This window comes from Ooceraea biroi, chromosome 7 (genome assembly GCF_003672135.1).
Source record: "Ooceraea biroi isolate clonal line C1 chromosome 7, Obir_v5.4, whole genome shotgun sequence".
Classification (NCBI taxonomy): Eukaryota; Metazoa; Arthropoda; class Insecta; order Hymenoptera; family Formicidae; genus Ooceraea; species Ooceraea biroi.
Genome location: NC_039512.1, coordinates 213267 through 234126, shown reverse-complemented (window position 1 = coordinate 234126; position 20860 = coordinate 213267). Strand labels below are relative to the sequence as shown.

At 45.0% G+C, this 20860-nt stretch overlaps 4 protein-coding genes across 4 annotated transcripts; 2 read left to right on the top strand and 2 right to left on the bottom strand.

Moving 5' to 3' along the window:
• The first annotated feature begins 8756 nt into the window (after positions 1 to 8756).
• LOC105288030 (dynein regulatory complex subunit 7) lies at positions 8757 to 13146 on the top strand. The gene is made up of 9 exons (XM_011353985.3): positions 8757 to 10517; positions 10715 to 11129; positions 11275 to 11535; positions 11608 to 11764; positions 11843 to 11906; positions 12022 to 12234; positions 12316 to 12534; positions 12614 to 12847; positions 12938 to 13146. Exons 1-9 carry the CDS (start codon positions 10104 to 10106, stop codon positions 13118 to 13120), a joined length of 2160 nt encoding a protein of 719 aa, XP_011352287.1. The 5' UTR covers positions 8757 to 10103; the 3' UTR covers positions 13121 to 13146.
• LOC105288031 (putative FERM domain-containing protein FRMD8P1) lies at positions 13124 to 15484 on the bottom strand. The gene is made up of 6 exons (XM_011353989.3): positions 14977 to 15484; positions 14449 to 14895; positions 13911 to 14368; positions 13618 to 13776; positions 13362 to 13527; positions 13124 to 13302 (listed from the first exon to the last, which is right to left on the bottom strand). Exons 1-6 carry the CDS (start codon positions 15065 to 15067, stop codon positions 13262 to 13264), a joined length of 1362 nt encoding a protein of 453 aa, XP_011352291.1. The 5' UTR covers positions 15068 to 15484; the 3' UTR covers positions 13124 to 13261.
• Positions 15485 to 15663: 179 nt separating this feature from the next.
• On the bottom strand, positions 15664 to 17820 carry LOC105288026 (eukaryotic initiation factor 4A-III). Its single transcript, XM_011353974.3, has 5 exons — positions 17679 to 17820; positions 17138 to 17473; positions 16808 to 17030; positions 16482 to 16736; positions 15664 to 16393 (listed from the first exon to the last, which is right to left on the bottom strand). Exons 1-5 carry the CDS (start codon positions 17818 to 17820, stop codon positions 16141 to 16143), a joined length of 1209 nt encoding a protein of 402 aa, XP_011352276.1. The 3' UTR covers positions 15664 to 16140.
• Positions 17821 to 18436: 616 nt separating this feature from the next.
• Positions 18437 to 20367, top strand: LOC105288027 (mitotic checkpoint protein BUB3). Its single transcript, XM_011353975.3, has 5 exons — positions 18437 to 18633; positions 18882 to 19077; positions 19140 to 19209; positions 19319 to 19629; positions 19747 to 20367. Exons 2-5 carry the CDS (start codon positions 18883 to 18885, stop codon positions 20149 to 20151), a joined length of 981 nt encoding a protein of 326 aa, XP_011352277.1. The 5' UTR covers positions 18437 to 18633; position 18882; the 3' UTR covers positions 20152 to 20367.
• The last annotated feature ends 493 nt before the right edge of the window (positions 20368 to 20860 follow it).

The following is a 20860-nucleotide window of genomic DNA, read 5'->3' as shown; positions in this document are numbered from 1 at the left end:
TGTACATGTGTAAGCGTAAGGGCAAACAGCGCGCAGGCTAAATAGCGTAATGAGACAAGACTAAACATGTTTGAGATACAATAGTTCGGCAGCGTCAATAAAAATATCTCTTTCGAAATGGAACATGCCTTTATTAAACACGTTGTTTAGTTGATTCCATCTTTAATTCTGTTTTCAATTCGCGTGTATGGAGCTGAATTAGCATGCGCTCCTCGAAAAGAGGTGAGATCCCCTTCTGTTTCGGTGGCGAGTCGCTTTTCCAAACTCGTCTCTCGATTTGAATGCATCGGTTTGACAAAAATAACACTTTCGCGTCACCGCGCAACAATGTCCCACCCCACGTACGGCGACACCCTCTGCCGGCGCGCACACACGTGTTATTTATGATTAGAACGGGATTACCCCGGGGGACGCCGATGTAATGACCGATCCCAGGTCGTCTCGACCTACGGACGAGAGACTATGTGGGACACGCGCGAATTTTTGCGAGAGCGAAATTGCCGGCGTAAACCTCCGCGCCGCTTTTATAGGGACGAGCGAGCGCGCGTATTACACACGTGCGTAATACGTGCGGCGATTACGTGGCGTACGCAGGACAGCACGGCGCGGCGTGGCCGTTGATGACGTCACGCGGGTCTCGGCTATTAACGAGACACAACGAGAAACAGAGAACCAGATGTTTTTTCCTTGAAAAAATTCCAAACTCGCGTCATTCAGGTAAAGAAACATACACCGAGGAATTTTCGAGTCTTTCAAGGTCCTTTGGATATGATTTACGGTGCGGATATGACACACAGGCGCATTGAATTGTACTTGGTACTGCTGTATTAGCTACTTCTGTGTGCTTCTTTTGCTCGTTTTACTGTCTATTGATGATGTTCAATTTTCTCTGAGTCTCGCAACTTTTGTTAGTTTCGCTTTTCATGCACAATGAACTTAGCGAGAAAAGCGTTTTGCTCATGTTGCGAAAACGCGCATTAAATTTCACGGTCAACTATATATGTAAATGCTTTTTTGTTTGTAGTCTACGAGAAAATTTCTACGAGAAAACGAAAACAAAGGAAGTAATACTGTTCACGTTTTTCCTCTTTTTCTTGTTTGAGCAGTTGAACGATGGTATTTATGGACGCTAATTTCATATCTGCCGCTTCTTGTGATTCCAGATTAGCAATTACAATCGCGCTACCGCTTTAACGCGATATCTCAGAGTCCTCGTGGATTATTATGTATTTGTGCAAACTTGCGAAACTTAGTTACGAGATGTTAACCGGATAATTTCTACTTAAGAGTACCTTAACCGGCCTTTATTACATTTGGCCGCTAATCGTTTTAATGAAAATAAGAGATAAACGCGAACGCGGGAACGGAACAAAGATTGCTTGCGATAAAGTTTGTTCGTGATCTTGAATCCTTAAAGACGAGCTTCGGCAGACTACTGCAACACCACAACTGGAAACACAGCAGAAATTGCGATCAACGTTCTCGTCCTTTCTAGTAACATCGCTCGTATATTGTATGATCGACGCGGCACGCGCCATACGCGGTCGCAAGAATGATGGAAAACCGAAATTACGCGGAATGACAAGGGATGAAGCGAAGCAACTAAAGATTAATTCGCAAATTACCTCAACGGAAACAATTTGCAGCGAATTAAGCGGTTCTCGTTCGAAGACTCATAAATGATTCGCGATAGCTTGCTCGAGCGTGACGAGAGGCTGGGAAACGTATGGAGATTCGGCGACGCAGATATTTATCTCGCTTATGCTAATCAGGCGAAGCGGAGAGAGAGAGCGCGTAGTGATACCAATTTTAATCGTATCTTCGTGATAGGATCGAGGACCGCCATCGAAATTACGTCGATATCGTTGGAAATTATCACGTCGGCTGGTTGATCGGTCGGTCGGTCGGGCGCCGGTCTTATTCCAGGCACACGGGGGATATCGGGGCCGCGGAGTATCGAGATCAGATCGACCGCCCGGTATATTCGCGATCTCTCGCCGAATTGGCGGCTCCTGACAAAGAAACACCACCCTCGGCCTTCCTCCTCGAGCCCATCGCGTGCACCGTCGCCATCATCTTCGACGTATACATAATTTCGCTCGGTCGCTCCCTAATCGACTCCTCGCGCTCTCCCTCTCCCCTTGTCTTGTCCCCTCGCGTTCGCCATTCTCCCTCGTTCCCTGTTCTCGCGTATCAGGTGCGTCACGAAGCTCCTTCGGTGCCCGGAGGCATCGATTTCGATGCCCAACGTCGCAACCCGGCTCAACGTCGTAAGAAACACGTCTGCTTCTCCCGTTCCACCCGCAAACCCCCGTGCCTTTATCGCCGGCGGTGATTTTGGACCAGGTTGCCGTTTGGTTCCCGCACGAAAAGAGGACGATGCTGTTGCGTTTTCTCGATACCTCCTGGTCGTGGAATAAGATCGAGATGGGAAAAACTGTAGAACGGGGTAGATGTTGATGTCGCGAGGGACAGAAGGTGGACGAGGACGCGCGGTAAGGTGTCGCGGACAGCAAGGTGGAAGCCACCACGGACGTGTGATGGAGGACATGGAGGGTGTTAGGCAGAGGGTGATAGAATAGGGTGGCCAGGAGGGGTAGCAACGAAGGTGGTCGTAAAGGGTGACCCGAGGGTGGCCGGACGAAGAGGGTTGTTGGAGGAGGAGAAGGAGGAAGAGAAGGAGGAGAAGGTGGAGGGACACCTTGCTGGAAACGCGTCGGTTCGCCGGCACGCTAAGTATAGGCGTCCTCGCGACGCCGGCCGTCAATATACTACCCCTAACTAACCCCCCGGGGGGTCCGTGGGTGGTGTTGCTGACGGAGAAAGGCAGGCGGATCGTGCAGAGTGAGCGGATCGAGCGAGAGAGGGTGGAGAGAAGCGGGAGAACGCGCGATGGCGCGCGAGGGACGCTTGAGCGAGAAAGGGCGGAGGGACCGACGAAGATCGCGAGACTTGGCCGAGGCTGAGAGAAAGGGAGAGGAATCGAGCGAGAAGAGAGAGGAAGGTGGATGCTTGTGCGCGAGGGGTCGTCGCCGTCGTCGCCGTCGTCGTCGTCGTCGTCGTCGTCGTCGTCGTCGTCGTCGTCGTCGTCGTCGTCGTCGTCGTCATTCTCCTCGTCGCCGTCCCGCTGGTTGTTGTGTGCGCGCGCGAGGAGGTGGATGGGCACTACTATCCGACCGAGCATCCTATCCCATCCTATCCTCCCGGTGCTATCCTATCCTGACGTGGCTTAGTTTAGCTTAGGGCCTCGCCACCCTGGGAGCTTTCTCGTCGGAGGGAGGAGGACAGATACACGCGAATCACCAGCGCGAGAAAGACAGGCAAGGCGAGAGACGAAGAGAGCTCGGGAGCGGGATCGCGCGGAGGAAGGCCAGAGACCGCGATGCTCCGAGGGTGGTGGGCGAGAGGGTGGGTGGGCGGGTGGTGAGGACTCGCAACGACGTCGACGACGACGACGACGACGACGACGACGATGGGGGAGATAGAGCGCGGCGAGAGAGCGGGCTAGGACATTGCGGATATATTCGCCTCTACCCACCGGTGGTGAGAGGAGAACCGGCCTCCTCCGCGCGCTCTCTACACCACCGAGCGGCAATGGTGGCGGCGGCGTAGCGCAGCATCCTCACCGGGGTTTCTCTCTCCTGGCCATCCTGCGACGTAATCAGCGAGAGAACCCGCGCCGCCCATCCTCTCCTCCTCCACCTCCTCCTCCGTACCACCCCGTAACGTTCACTCCCGCGCGCGCGTTCGCGTTCGCCCACTTCCACCCTCCCGTCCTCCTCCACTTCGGATCTCACCACGATCCACCCTCTCTTCGCGCCCTCCCCGCATCCCCTCGGCATCCCTTACACACCGGCTGCCTGCCTGCCGTGGCATGCATCTATCCGGACGTCTATCTACCTATCTATCTCGATGCACTGGGTGTCCGTCCGAAAACCAGCTTCCATTTCTCCGCTCGAATAAACGCGAACGGGACGAGCGAGCGAGCGCCGTCCGCGTGATAACAATGACGTGAATCCTTCCCCTTTGCCCGCCGCTTTTTAACACAAATCTTTAATTCGTGATGCTAAAGATGTCGAATTCTGTTTTGCCGTTTACGTTGGAGGAGCATAAAGGAATTTCACAGAATTAAAACCGATTTCTCATTCATCCCTCATTACGACATCAGCCGTACGATCTCTACGAGGTCCGGTCCGGCTGGATCGTCGAATAATTTACGCGTGAAAATCCGCGCGGTGGCTATTGGGTGACAGGTTCGCTCTCGCGCGTGAAAAATTGCACGTTGCCGCTTTTTTGCGCTCGCGCGCGCACGTTGAAAAAAGGGAGCTCGGTAGCCTCGCGGCTCGACGAAAGCACGATCGAAATTTCATTTTAATCCCGAAATCGCGCGCTGCATAATGGCCACTTTATCACTCCTCTCGCTCTCCCTGTCTCCATCCTGCTCTCACTCCCTCTTTCACGTCCTTTTTTTCACAATACGCTGCACCGCGAGCAATTACGGATGCGAGCAATGCCGAGCGAACGCGAGAAGCGGACGGAGAGTGAAACGACCTGCGACGGTGTGGGAATACAGCGCGGTGTACACGTGTATCTGTTATTGTGATATGGATGTTAATAGGTTAGGGGGTCTCCGGAGAATGTGGGGTGAATCACGATTTCGATAAGGGTTTATGTTCCTCCCTCTCTCTCTCCCTCTCTATCTGTGACGGCCGTTCTTGCTCTCTCGTCTGCGCGCCCTCGCCCTCGCCCTCGCCTCCTCTTCTGCCTCCTCTACCTCCTACTCCTCCCTCCTGCCCCTTCCGTGTTCTCTTTCTCTCTGTATTACACCGTTTCTCCCTCTTCTTCCGGCCCGCTCGCTCATTGAAAACCGGCTCTAGAGCCTCCAGCGCACCGGCCGGCCGGCCGGCTCGCACTCGCGTGTCTCGAACGGCAATCGTGATAGTAGTGGCACACGTACGTGTGCCCCATGTGCGCGTGCCCGTACGTATTTTATAGCGCAGACGTCAGAACACGTGTACCGCTCGTTAGAGGCTACAGTGAGGCCCGATCGCGCCGCGTGTACATACGTTACACCGCTATGTGTAACGATCGGCGGCCGCTACTCATCGGCGGTCGCCGGCTGGATTTTTTGGGGTTCTCTGCGATCTCGTGACATGGCGGGTACTTAACTTGTCCTTTCTCTTTCTTTCTCGCAGCGGATATTAAATCGTTAATAAGTCTATTTGCGCTCGTCGGTGCGAGGGTGAATTGCCGAAAAGGTTGCCGAGCGCGCCGGAAGTGGATATCCGGTAATTGCGAGATACCCGCTTCGCGAAACGTTTCGAACATTATCACGTACTGTACGTGTTATATTTTACTTCGCGATATGGATTATAATAGAAAATGTCTCGATTTCTAGTAGTCGATCCTCCGCGTCTTACTCGAATAACTTGTTCCCTTTCCGGTAGCGGAGGCGTCCGTGCAACCGCGCGCGCGTACCGATGTCGTGTTTCTAAAGTTTCGAGCTCTCTTCCCGCGCAATCAACGCGCTATAATCCGTTCAGTTGCACGACAAAGTTTCAAACTCGTCGAGCGGCCACCCGCCCACGCGGCCGTCCACGGCGGCGGCGGCGGCGGCGGCGGCGGCGGCGGCGGCGGCAGCAGCAGCAGCAGCAGCGGCGGTAGCGGCACGAGGGGGACGGAAGCGCATACCGAGAGCAATTATGACGTGCATGGCAACGTTTAACGGTGTAGCGCCGACCGCGTTAAATACCGTCGAATATAACATTTCTGCCGATGACCCTTCTCGCCTTTACCCCTCCATTCCTCCCTCCCGAGCGTGGAGCGTCATCGCGCGCAAATACTGACGTCATCGCGTTGCTCGCGCGCCGCGGACGCCGACGTGCGAAAGAGCCGGGGCACGCCTCGCTTCGAGCGCGCTTTGTCGCGAGCGCGGCGCGCAAAAATAGACTCGTTTAATGCCTCCGTCGTCGGCCAGCGGAATGAGACGAGGGGCAACATGCGCGTCAATACCTTTACGAGATTCAAATTAGGTGGAAATCACGATTAACGACGCAAAATCGCCACTTGCCGATCGTATCGGTGATTATCGAGAAGATACTGGAAACCAGTTCCGCACCGAGACTCGCGCGACCGTCTCTTATTATATCGCGTCTCGATCCCGTCGCCTCGATCGCGAAATACTAACATTTGCGTGACATATGTGCGTTCTGTTTCCGAGCAGCAGACATTTTTCAATACTGACTTTTATAGCACTTATTTTGCAAAAATATATATTTACGGATATCATGTCTAGAGATATAAAAATAGAAAAAAAATGCAAGTCTGGTAATTTTGTAAGAATGTACATTTTTCAATATTTTATTTTAACGAGCGTTCCTTTAGCGTGCAGCTTGTTTCCGAAACTACAAATCTTGGAAAAAGTCTTGTAGAGGAACTGAAAAACGGACTCGAAGCCAAATAATCTCGAGCGCTTCGGCGAGTTTGCTCGCGCATCTTCGACAGAGTGGCAGCTCTCATTTTTCGATATTCGCCTTTAACGAACGTCCCCTTCGTATAGTACGTCCTCTCGTGTTGGTACGGCGCGCACGTAACGATGCCGCGCGATAAAACCGCGCGTCTCGGCGGCGGCGGCAACGACGACGACGACGACAAGGACGATAGTAAGAACCCCTCGTCGTCTCGCGATCGCGAGGGTGTTCGACTTTATTCCGCAGTTTTCCGCACACCGCGTACACACGGAGCCGAAGGGATGGCGGCACGTTCGATGTTCTCACCGTTGGTTCTCGTGTGCACGGTTCGCAGGGCATGTAACCGCGTAGGTGTAAGCACACGTACACATAGATACGCGCGTGTATGTGTGTGCAAGGCGTTTTCCACCTCGCGCACTTACACGCGCGCCTGCCCGCGCGCGTCTCTACGGGGGCGAACGAGCTAGTACATAGGCTACGGGCAGAGGCTAGGTACTATCTAGTATCTAGTAATACGGGGTACTAGGTACGTGCGCGCCGCGGACGCCAAATAGTGGTTCGCATATTCAGAGATAGCGACGTCGCTCAGCGCGATCGCCCCTGATTTAGGCCCTCGTTCCGTCCCTCTCTCTCTTGCACTGTCGTTCTCTCCCTATCATTTTCTGTCTCTCTCTCTCGCGAGAGCGAGCTCTCGTCCCTTCGTCACCGACCGCGCTGCTCCCTCGGTCGCTCCGCCGTTCCATCTTCCCTCGCGCGGTAACGCATACAGGCGCACGAGCGCGATATACGCTACGCGCGCGGGAACGCACGTACACGCGCGCACACAGACGTTCGGGTCCATGGATAACGTCCTCGATACGCCGCGCGGCACCAGCGGCACGACATCGAGGCGCTCCGAAAAGCGCTATCTCGCAGCACCTCGCTCGGAGCCCCGACTAATCAGCGCTTCGATCCGTGCTTTCGAGCGTCCTACTTTGATCATCGGTCCGCTCGCTCGTTTCCCCTGTGAGCGCGACGCTCGTGTAACGCGACGTACCGTGTATAAATCGGGGGTAGAGATCCGCGATCTGCCGCGCGAAGAAATTCTCTCTCGCGCGGGCGAACGCGCGACGACCGACGACGAGATGCACGTCGATGAGAGCGCGATATATTTAGACGGCGGATGCCTCCGGGACGTCCATCTTTCGCGACGTATTCGTATTCGTCCCGACGTACGCGCGACGCGACGCCGAGCTCGTATGGCTCTATCCGCTTTAAAGCACGATTTCGTCGCGCTTAACAACCTCGCGCCTTCGTTACCGCGCGCCATTTTGCCGCGCGCGGTTTTGCATCACGCTCGGCCAGAGTTAAAAATCACGCTCCTAGCGAAATGGGTCATCGCGTCAACGAGGAAATGAGCGCCCTCGAGAAAGCGATAATTCATTATAAATTTACAAGGCCGTGTTACACGGCACGGTATTGCAACATATTCCGTTCTGAATCTGCGTCAATCTACGGATAGAAGCGAAATTTCGAATTGACTCGATGTAGTAACGACGATGACAACGAGAGCCAGCGATAGCTGCTAAAGGGCGGCTGAATAGGAGGAAGAAAAAAGTGGAAAATTTCTCAGAGAACTGGCGCACTCGTAATTCGCACTGAAGTGCCTGTTAAATCCCCCGCGTGGTCGCCTATTTATCATCTCGCCGCGCTTGGTGTATTTCGTGATATATCCGTCTTATACGCGCGCGCGCTCGTGCGCATGCATACAATGTAGTCGAGTTGTAAATTATCTGCTCGCGCGAATGGGAGCGCGGACGCGCGGCTCTCGTAAGCTCGTGGTTGAGAAGCACTGAGCCAGCTGCCGCGGCGCGGTGGTATCTCCGCGTTGTCTGCTACCTCACACCCTCGTCTTGCGTCCCACGTGGATGCCGGTCGAAGGGGTCGCGCGGAATGAGGGTGACGCGCGGGGCCGTGGCGGCGCGGCGCGGCTGAGGCGGCCCCGGGGGGCTGCGGGGGGAGGCACGGAATGACGGCGCGGCGCGGCGCGGTGGTGAGGCGAAGTGTTGTGGGGTGAGACGGCCGAGGGCAACGGCGACGATGAGGGAGGCGCGAAGGGGAGAGACGGAAGGGAGGTAGGTTGCTTCGGTATGGGTTGGGTCGGGTGGTCAGAGGGGGCGGAAGTGGGCGAAAGGGTCGAGGGATACCACCGTTGCCGCCGCTGCCACCCACTGACCATCTCTCTACCCTACCCTCATCGTCGTCGTCGTCGTCGTCGTCGTCGTCCTCGTAGTCATCCAGGCTTCTCTACTACACGCCTGCGAAAAAAAGAATCCTATATAACGTTCCAAGATCGCGACGAGATCCGCGAAAAGCGATGGAGGAGCTCGCGAGAAGAGTGTCCACGTTTGCAACGCCTCTCCATCCGGCGGATTTTGCCGTGAGATTGCTCTTCGGCAATTTGTCGGAGAGATAAAAAGTTGAAGAGCGGGAGAGCGAAGCGACGGAGAGAGAGAGAGAAGCGAATGACGGTGGGATATTGGGGTAGGAGTAACAGAGGGGAAGTGTTTAACGCGATCACTGGGACACGTGTGTATGCACGTTCGCAGTGCATTTTTCCTCCTCGTCTATTTCTTCCTCTCGCTTTTCATGTCTCGTTCTCTCTGTCACTCTCTGTCACTCTCAAGACGCGAAGAGAGAACGAAAGTGCGGCGTTCACGTTGTACGGTGCAATAAATTCTACGTAGATTATAATACAGTGGCGTAGGTCATGGACCGAGGACGATACGCAACACCATGCCACGTGCTCCCCACGTTTGCTTGTATACATTCTGTCTCGCTCCGTTTCACAGACCCTACCGTTCGCGTCGACGATTACTGAATGTGGTGTTCACGTATTTACTCTTTGGTATTATTATTATTATTACTTCTCTGTTGGCCTGACACGAGACACGCTGGTGGATGCACCGCACGATTACTCACTGTCGGTAAAAGAAGGACCCTTCATTTACAGTAGATGCAATCTCAATGCAATGCAATAAAGTAATATTTCCGTGGTTACCTACAGTTTCATTTGGATTACGATTTTATATTTCTGCCATGATACTTTTCGAAAATTGACATTAATAATATACTTTTCAAATTACTGTCAACTAGCAATAAATATGTATGTATACGTATTTCATCGGTAATATATCGATGTAATCATTCGTCGATAAGGCATTTTTATATGGTAATCTGTTTAAAACCATTTCACGTAAATTGCGGAGCTGCGAAAGTATAATTATGTTTGGAAAATTTTAACGTATTCAAAGTTATATTTCAGATCTGCACTACTGCATAACTCTACATAGGGTTGAAGGTGCCTTAAAATAAAAAATTTCACGTAAAAAGTTTTAATCGTAATCATTAAGTATCTTTATTTTGAAAAGTCAATAATAAACATATTTGACTACTTGATTGTCAATTTGCTTACGACTTTCCGACTAAAATTTGTTCACGTGATCTTAATTGATGGCAATGATGGATAGACTAGAATAATTGTCCAATGTAACATGTTAAACTTGCCCGGCTATCTATTACGTTTCCTTATTCAGTTAAGATTATGCAAAAATATTTAAAAAAATTTGTCTTTGAGAAGGAGAACTTTAAAATATGAAAATATACCATAAGCAAATCTCACGTAACGAAAACTCGCGATTTTTCTTTCAGCCGGAATACTTACGCTCTCCGACATGGGTATTGCATTTTCAAAAGGGCAACAGCTTCGAATGTGCGACACTTTTGGTAAGCTTGCTGTTGGGACAGGGTTACAACGCGTTCGTAGTAAGCGGTTACGCGTCACGCGAGCAAGTATTTTGCGACATGACCAGAAGGACTTGCCCATATCTTCCGGAAGAGGAACAAGCACTGCCGCCGCCGGCTGACGTCCGAAAAATCTCCAAATATCAATTAAAAGCACCGCCAGATTTTAAAAGCCAGTTTCTTCTAGAGTTGGAAAACCGTGAGAAAGAAAGGGTAGAGGCCGAGTTACAACGAGAGAAAGAGGAACGACAGAGAATGATCGCAGTATGTATCAAAACGCATCTTATTTATAATTTAATTCTGATCTGACATTTAAATCTGATGTTGGAGTTTACAGAAAATTCCTTCCTCGTTTTCGTTGGATATATTTTTAATTGTCCATAATAATAGACAATGCGCATACTGATTGTATTTCAGTTTTGATTGATATATTAACGTTATTCATATTCCTTCAATTTTAGGAATCCGAACGTCCACAGCCAGATGAGTATTTTGGCCACAGGATACACGCGTGGGTGGTTATTCTGCCGGAAGAAAATGGCTTGAGGTCTGAAGAAATTATCGAACCGATTTTTATCGAGCCATCCTCCGGGGTATCTTACAATCCGCTCGATGACGAGACCAATTCGTTGTATCTCGGAGTGGAGAGCATTTGGAACGATCGGAATTATTGGGTGAATATGCAGCCTCGCGGGAGCTGTGCGGAAATTAATTGGGACCTGAGCAACGTTAAATTCTGGGAGCACTTGCTTCCTGGCGAACCGTACGTGATACAAAAGGACACGGACAAGATCGATGAAGACGTCGAAGCGGAACGAAACAAACATCTGGACATGCCGGCTTCATACGTGAATGAAATCCGAATTCACAGTATAGGTGCGTATATGTATCTTCTTCTTTTAATCGAATTATCGTTTTACAAAATGTGTCGTATCGGAATTGCGTCCAGTGAGAAATGACTCGTCGATCGACATTGTCGATTTGACATTGTTTCGATTAACACACGTCTGAAACGATTCAGACTTGGAGAGACGATATCCGGGAGGCGGCAAAACGATATTTTACAAAAAGGCCAAGGTGGAATTGTACGCACCGTATGTTCAACCGGACGGCCTGATTCAGCGCGTAACCGTTTATGAAGATTACGAGTACACCACTCCTGTGGAGAGCTACGAAAAGTATTTGAACCGAAGCGACGGTCTTACAGAGACCAAGAGAAATTTCGATACGGACACTATTACGGACTTGTTTGAGGTCCAAGGTCGATCGGATCATTGCAAAGGTAGAATTTCAATGAAGGTATAGATACGAATACAGTGGAACACTTTGTGTTAACACCAAGAAACATTGGCAGCGCATCGCTATTTAGCATCCAAGAACGATTCGATAGACAGCGAAAGAGTTGTAGATTTTTATGACAGCGCGCAATTTGATGGATTGTCGCGCATTGAGATGGCTCCACTACATTTTACTCAACATTACGTGGACCGTGAAGATTTCCTTTACTATAGGTAAGCCGCAGTGTTTTCACTTTGATATAGATATAATATTCAGGCGTAACGTCATGTTTCATTTCATTGTTTCAACAGACATACACAGTTTTCAGCAGACAAAGGCAATCCAGCAGATGGTATCCATTTTCGACGTATCGCTGTAATGTTTTTTACATAAAATTTGTTTTAATTTTTTACTATAAATTAATTATTATAAATAAATAAAAATAAAAAATATAATAAGAATAAAATATACAATTAATTGTATCTTACAGAAAATTATTGAGAAATATCATAGGACTGAAGCTACTCCTGCTTGTAAGAATGTAGCGGTACGTGAATTCACGATGAACGAGAACGAAATTCGCATCAAGTTTCATTATGACAAAGATCAAAGTTCTGCAGCCACGCGCACATTCATAAAACCGTCGATAGCAGATAGAGAAGATCGCTTAGTCTTCAATCCTGCAATGACTCATGGATATAATGTAAAATAAGTTTTCAAAGCTTGATAAATGTCTTCTTTTTTATAAAAATTTATATAACGCATATCGTTTCGTTTTCTGCAGCCAGATCCAACTGCACCGCCGGAAAAAGAGCTTGACCTTTTTTATGATATTAATAAATATTTAAGAGATGAAGATGACGCTGTATCCTGTATTAGAGGCGCTGAAACCGAAGTTGCAGCATTTATCAAACGAAGGGCCGATGAGAATTCAAATTTGCAGCTCACAATTTCGTTATTCGACGAAAATCGAATAGTCGAGACGATAGCCGAATTAGGAGTGGTATCTATCAGAATTATCAAATAATTCCAAAAAAATCTCATCAAATTTTCCTATTAGTGAGTTCTACGTTGCGTTTTAGGAACCAGTGAAGCGTCCAAGCAAGCGAGATGACGAGCTAGAGATCAATCCATTAGGACCGTATTTGGCGCGAATAGGCAACCCGGCGTACATCAGCAAAGCAGAAGCGTTTCTGCTACGCGATGACTGTTTGAACGATTTTAAGGAATGGTCCGTTGAAAAGGCGAATCGCATTTTACGTACGATCGAAGAGCGCGCCGCACAACTGGAAAAGACGCAGGCCGTGTTGACGCAGGTAAAAAGTTCCGTTCAACAAAATGCTCTTCCGCGTCGATTTGTCGATACAATTACGTAATTATGACGAGCAACAACTACTATACTGCAGACTGAAGATTTATCAAAAACGGAGGAGGAACAGATGTTAGCCAAAATCAGCGAGATAAGTTTTAATTTGCACGTACTAGAAAGATATCTCAATCGGCACAGAGACTCGGTGCCAGAAAGGTACAAGATATTGGTGGATCGTTTGCAGCAGAATCCGCGTCTCCAAGCATTGAAAAAGTCTTAATTATACGTGAAGTTGAGTTAATTATTTAAGTAAGTGCAAAGGACATTAATTCACACGTAAGAAGGCTTCTTACGTATAATATTACAAAAATCATACTCATTCCTGTATCATCAAGAAGTATATTGGCATATGTACAATAACTTAGCGAAAAGACCATGAGCCCATTTGACCGATGCATCGACCTGCAAATCGACCATTTTGAACAAGTAAATAAACTGATCCTACGGTTTTGTCTTATTACCTTCATCATCGAAGGTAGCCAGGGTAAACTTGCTGAGTTTATTTGTAAAGCTCACAGTAGCAGAGACCAGCGGGTGATCCAACTGGTCATTGTTGGTGTCATTATTGACAAATTGACAGCGATAATCCTCGGCAAACCCGGATATTAAGGTATCCATCATTGGTGCCTAAAACACGTTCATTCTTTGTGTGATCTATTTAGCATACGATTATATAGCATACCTAACTGTATATACTGTTACAAAAAGTAACCGTACCTGTCTCGAGAAAACCTGCAAGATCTTGTAGACACGTGTTCCATTTTCCCGTACTGGAAACTGTAAGAACAAGCAAGGTAGGCAGTCCGGGTTACTCTCGTCCGAGGGTTTCGCCATTTCCCAACTCAGTTCCGAGTATTTTAGCCCTAATAGCAAGCTCTGCATAAATACATTTCAGATGTTACTACGGTATGTATTTATAAATATACATACTTTCTTTATGCGTACATGTCACATTATAAAATTGTTGTCTTTAAGCGAGCGAGTCTCAACTTGATGTGTATCGTACTTACGCATTGCACGTCATCAACTATGTACACCCCGGACGTATTAATTGCGATGAGAATCTGCATGTCGCGATTGATGATCCACGACGCGAGACCTCTCACGGGTCGCTCGATCTGCCCTTGGAAGAAGGCCGCGCCGTAGCAGGGTAAGTTCCAGCAGAACTCGAGATATTTTCTAATTAGCTTCTTTGGATTCGCGTTCGCGCTGCCGCTGTGACTAGGTATTCGCTTATATTGCTCCAGAAGATGCGCCTCGGGTGCTCCCTTGCCACCTACCAATCCGAGTCCGAGTCCCAATCCTAAGAGGAGACTGGGGAAAGCGTGGTGATACGGTAAAAATCGACCGCGATGTCTCCTGAAGAATGCTAAGGTGTGAATTTGCGCGTTGTACGGTCCAAGTTCAATTCGGGCTTGCAAAGCACCCAAGCTGGCGTAACGCGCGGGACCATCGCACGCGTATCGTCCTGCAAGATATTATTATTAAATATTCATCCCCTATGCAACTTTCTATCCAATCTTATCCTATTTATTTATATTTGCTTACCTTGCAGAACGTTATGTTTGGCCTCTGCATAGAGCAATTCGAGTATTTTGGTGTCTTTGATTTGTTCCTCTTCCGTCTTGGAGAGAAATATGTTTCTACGAAAGTACAACAAAGGTTCTTCGTCATCTGAGTCTTCTGTGTGAGAGCTGTATTTATTTACGAGGTAATTCCACTTTGCAGCCAGTTCCACAGGTTTGTGTGTGGGGCGTAATTGAACTTCCAACTGTGAGGAGCACATCCAAATGGCAAAAACTGGCGTAGCGGTTACCATGGAAAATCTTGTCAAACTCAGTTCCGCTTCCGATTGTACTATTGTGAAAATTTGCTGTGCGGTTGCGTTTTGCTCAACCTCCATTGTTAGAAATACCCCTGTCATCAGGTAAACAGCTACGCGTACTGTCGGTCTCCCTGTATTCGAATACTGTGGCTGATTTATTGTTTTATTCACTGTAAATAAAAGTAAGACAGAAATGGGATAATAGATGTAACATGGTAAATGATCTTTCTCATAATTCCAGATGTACATACTCGAGGACGAATGTCCCTCCGCCTTGTAATCATTTGGGTAACGACGCAGTGGTTGTCCTCTTTGAATAGAGCAATCATTTTGTTGTTCCATTTTCGTTCTTATAAATTTAGCTTAGTTGTTGTTAATTATAAAATCGCCTATTCGGCGATTACAAAAACGTATTACACGCACCGCGCTTGTTGATATTACACACGCATATTGAGGAACAGCTATCTGCATGTGTATATTTGCAATATTTACCCTTTTCACTTGACATCTCTTGACCATCTATAGCATTTAGTAACACACTTTCAATATTATTATCACGAAAATATATGATTATTCTTATCACTGATTCGCTATTGTATCCTGAGTGTGTCTGCCACATTTTTAACACGATAACTTATATTCTGTCTGTATCATTAAGGTCACATCGTTAATGAAATACGACGTTGTTTCCCTATTTTATCTTCCATTTGGGCTCAACTCGTGCCATCGTCACATACTGCTGCGCTGCCATCTGAACTGTGGGGTTGCACAGTTATTGATTACTTGAATATAGCTACCGGATACTAAATACGTATTCTAATGTGTTTCATTCTTTTTACGTTGACTAATATTAATTTCAAAGATCAAGAAATTGTTAATTAAAGCTGCAAAATACAAGATTTACTGAATATCATGCAATAATATTCTAACAACATATGTAATCCATATACGTAAAACGAGATTTATTTCGTTTCGATAAAAAATCTCCGATATATCAGTAATATACATATCAGTGTTCAGATGTACAGGTATAATTTTTATAATTTTCTTACAATCATTATATCTGGATACTTTTCGTTATTCTTGCACGATATGAAGAAAATACAGTAGGTACAGTTTCTTCTACTTCATCGTGATATCATGATACGTAACATTCTTACAGAGTAGAAATAACGAAATTACTAAAAATAACTTATACGCTATTTATGAAAAGGCTTTTGTTAGGAATAAATTAAAAGATTTTGGAAAATATCGCCATGAAATATCTTTAGTAGATTTTTACATACATTTTTTCTGAATATTACTCTTTCTAACGAAAGCGGTGTGAATACATCTAAGAAGTTAAGGAAATCAGGAGAGTGCGTGTCTATAACCACAAGAAAAGATATTTGGTCTATTTGTAGATCTTGTGTGCTTTATATCAAGTCAGCCACGTTCATTGGCATCTCATCTATCTGCGTGGAGTAATACTGCTCGATATCTCGAAGAATTCTTATATCGTCAGTTTTCACAAAATTGATTGATACACCTTTACGACCAAAACGTCCCGATCGGCCTATTCTGTGGATGTACAATTCACGATTGTTTGGTAGGTCATAATTGATTACGAGAGATACTTGCTGAACGTCAATTCCCCTCGCCCAGACATCTGTTGTAATTAGTACACGACTGCAAAGAGAGAAAGAAATACACGTGTCATGTATCAATGTTACGGATCTTTTTTTTTTATTTTAACAGTACAATTTCTTTGACGTACCTTTGACCAGATCGAAACTCCTTCATTATATTATCTCGTTCTTTCTGTGGCATGTCTCCGTGCATGGAACACACTGTAAAATTAGCCTCTCGCATTTTCTCCGTCAACCAGTCTACCTTACGTTTAGTGTTACAAAAGATAACTGCTTGCGTTATCGTTAGCGTGTCGTACAAGTCGCAGAGCGTGTCAAACTTCCACTCTTCTCGTTCCACAGCGACGAAGAATTGCTTGATTCCTTCCAATGTCAATTCATCACTAGTAATACGAATAATTAAAATTAGATAGATTAATCATTGCAAAGATGTCAGATGAAAAGAATTATTTACCGTTTGACGAGGATACGAATAGGGTCAGTCATAAATTTACTAGTCATCTCGAGAATTTCATGTGGTAAAGTGGCTGAAACTAAAACAACCTGCGTCGCTGGTGGTAAATACCGATACACGTCATAAATTTGCTCTTTGAAACCTTTGTTCAACATTTCATCAGATTCGTCCAGCACAAGCATTTTTATAGCTCTAGTTCTGAGTACTCGCCTTTTAATCATATCTACAAAAAGTATTTTGCACGACATTATATATAAATAAAATTTATATATAAAAAAGTTGATGTTAAAATTCTATGCAAGAGAGTATGCGATCAAGCCTGATACCCACCGAATACTCTACCAGGTGTGCCAGATACAACATGCTGACCATAATCGAGCTTTCTAATATCCTCCCCAAGATTTGTGCCACCGATGCAAGCATGACATTGTACATTCATAAAATCCCCCAATGCGAGTATGACCTTTTGAATCTGAGTAGCGAGTTCTCGAGTCGGAGACAAAACCAGAACTTGAGTTTCCCGTACTTGAGTATCCAGCGATTGCAGTATCGCAATCGAGAAGGTGGCAGTCTTTCCTGTACCAGATTGCGCCTGTGCTATAACATCTCTGCCTTTCATGATCGGCTTGATGGATCGTTGCTGAATGGCGGATGGCTTTTCGAAACCTATATACAAAATATATATTATACAAAAAGAAAGAGAAAATTGTTTACGGGATAGAGGTAATAGTAATATGTATATTGCAAACAGACTGCCAAGAAATATAATAGAAGATTAACATTTTCAACAAATATTATTACTAATCCAAGAAAATAGGAGACCGTCAGGAGAGTGAGGTTAAATTGGTATGAGCGCAAAAAAAACACATACCGTATGCGTAGATCCCGCGTAACAATTCGTCGCGGAGACCCATGTTATCAAAGGTAGGAATAACTTCGACATCTTCGCTGGTTTCAAATTCAACATTCGATAAATCTTCCGTTTGTGCCACACGACGTGATTTCTCTGCCATTTTGTTAGAATATTGGATGCGGCCAGCATGGGCCAGCGGCTTACGGAGAAGAAGAACTTTCACATACACAACGCGTCGCTGATTGCTCCAAACTGTATCCTCATCGTTGTACACACATCGTACAAAGTTAGATCAATTTATTATTTGGAAAGTCCCTAGAAAACAAAGTCTCTTATTGGATATCAGAAATATCAGTGACTAATCGAAATCTTGCTCAACGTTAGTGACTATCGCAAGTTGTCCTATATTAGAAATGTAACCTAAAATTCAACATGGCGTTATTTGGCGGATGATATGAATGAGAATTCTCGATTGTAAATTAACTTTGGCCAAAATTAAATAATAAATTTATAAACAAAATGGAGAACAAGATTTCTAAAATAACATGATTTATGCGATATAAAATAGAATTTATGCAATGTAAAACGGTCAGTTTGTGCTAATAAATAATACACTGATATAAAATATTAGCACTTTCGTAAAATTTTCTTTTGCAAATTATCGTTAACATGATTGTTTTCGCAAATAACAGTTAATGAACTTGTGATAGAGTCATCTCAATTTTTTTAAGTAATACGTAAATATAATTATGCCAACTATATCAAATATACAGGTTGATCGAAATATTTATCATCGGCTTGAAAGAGCGCGGTAAAACAGTGTTTACTGCTTACTATGGGAGAACGTTGTGTGAAATCTTCCTTTTTTAATTACATTAAAAACTAGACATATATCTAATAAACGTATATATTTATATTGTACATCAATCAAAAGCTTCTTTTTTTTAACGCGCTGTTGCTCACTTTACATTAGGTAAGTACATTGAACGAATTTTGGTTAGGTTCTTGTCGAAAGTATAGGCTATGTTTACACAGGTCTAAAGCCTAAATGACAGATTTTTGTTTCTTATATCGCAACTAATGCGATGATCGCGATTGATGCTACAATTGAGAAATGAAAAATACTTAAATATTTCAACACTACAATCTTTTGAGGCTCTCTCTTTGCGATTCTTATTCATTCTCAAGTACTGACGACTGTGTCAATGTGTGTGCTTCCAGGATGGAATCCAGGACCGAGTTTAAGATAAAATCACCGCCAACCGACGCGATTTCCGCAGTAGAGTTTGGACCAAATTCTACACAGTTTTTATTAGTATCGTCATGGGACAGTACAGTACGATTGTACGACATACATGCGAATACGTTGCGACTCAAGTATAATCACGATTTACCAGTATTGGACGTGGCGTTCCAAGTAAGTGCAAACTTGTAACTCTTTGTTTCCGGTAATCTTCTTTAATGCAAAATTGTTTACAGGATGCTGTTCATGCTTATAGTGGTGGTTTAGGCAATACTTTGAAGATGTATGACATAAACAGCAATACTGGTATTGTCTATGTTTTTAAATCTTATTATGTACCTATTATATTATATACCTTATATATTATTTACTATATGCCATATAACTTTGCAAATGTATGCTGTAAAATCTTTAGAGTCGATAATGGGTACACATGACAAACCAATCAGGAAAATAGAGTATTGTGCAGCAGTAAATGCGATATTAACTGGTGGCTGGGACGCGGCGGTAAAATTGTGGGATCCACGGACACCCACTTGTGTCGGTAGCTACTTACAACCGGATGTCGTTCTTGCTTTGTCTGTATGCGGAGACAAATTTGTGGTTGGCACTGCAAAGCGGAAAGTTTGCATTTGGGATTTGAGGAACATGGCAGGCATGTTTCAAAGACGAGAAAGTAGTTTAAAATATCAAACGCGCTGTATCAAAGGCTTCCCTAATGAGCAGGTACGGTTTATCCTTGGTACATTTTTCATTTATTCATCTCGTCGTAATTATTTATGTCGTAGTTATGTCGTACATGTGTTGCATTTTTTCATATTTGTTTTGTGTATTTACATATAGGGATACGTGTTAAGTAGTATAGAGGGTCGCGTTGCCGTCGAGTACCTCGATACAATGCCGGAAGCACAGAAAAAGAAATACGCATTCAAGTGTCACAGAATAAAGGAAAATAATGTCGAGCACATTTACCCAGTAAACGCTATCAGTTTCCATTCCGCGTACAACACGTTTGCCACTGGTGGCTCGGACGGTTACGTAAATATCTGGGACGGCTTCAACAAGAAACGCTTGTGTCAATTCCATCGATACAACGCTGGCGTGGCTGCATTAAGTTTCAGTCACGATGGTTCTGTGCTTGCGATAGGCGTCTCCTATTTGAATGAGGCGGAGATCCCACCAGGCGGTAGCGACGAGCGGGAGATATATATAAGATATGTCAATGATCAAGAAACCAAGCCGAAGTAACACTATGTCATATAAAGTACAATAACAATATATGAAAAATTAGGTATTTCTTAAGTATGTGCGTGCATTTCAAGTGGGCAAGAAACGATTGACGAAAATAGAAACGTATTCTGTGAGTATAAATTGTAAATAAATACCCTGATTCGAAATTAATTTATGCGCACGAAGATAGCATTAGCCTAATAAATCTTCAATAAACTATGTGTTTTAATAAAATATCTTGTGGTTTTCAAGGAAAAATAATGTTTATATATTGTATTAATATCAATACAATATCACATATCAATACTTTCACATCATTTTTATCGAATTTATTATAAATATTAGAATATTTTGTTTTTACTCATCTGTTCTACTGTTCTAATTCAGTCTTATATAAAGATATCAAATCAGGAAATGATTCTTTGAAATTAGCAATATACGTAAATGACAAATATTATATAATTGTAATAAATTACTATAAAAATAACTTTAATTACTACTACTATGATTAAAATTATATCAAGTGTACCCACAGCATGTGTTCTAAAAAGTAAACAATTTTCTATCTTTAATATATAATTATAAAAAGAGATGTAAATTTACAGATATACACGAACTATATCTATACTGTATAAAAGTTATATATTTGCTACAGGACTTCTCATTAATCAATACAGTGATTGATTGCAAACAAGCCACAAAATTTAAAGGAATAAGTCGTTTTTAC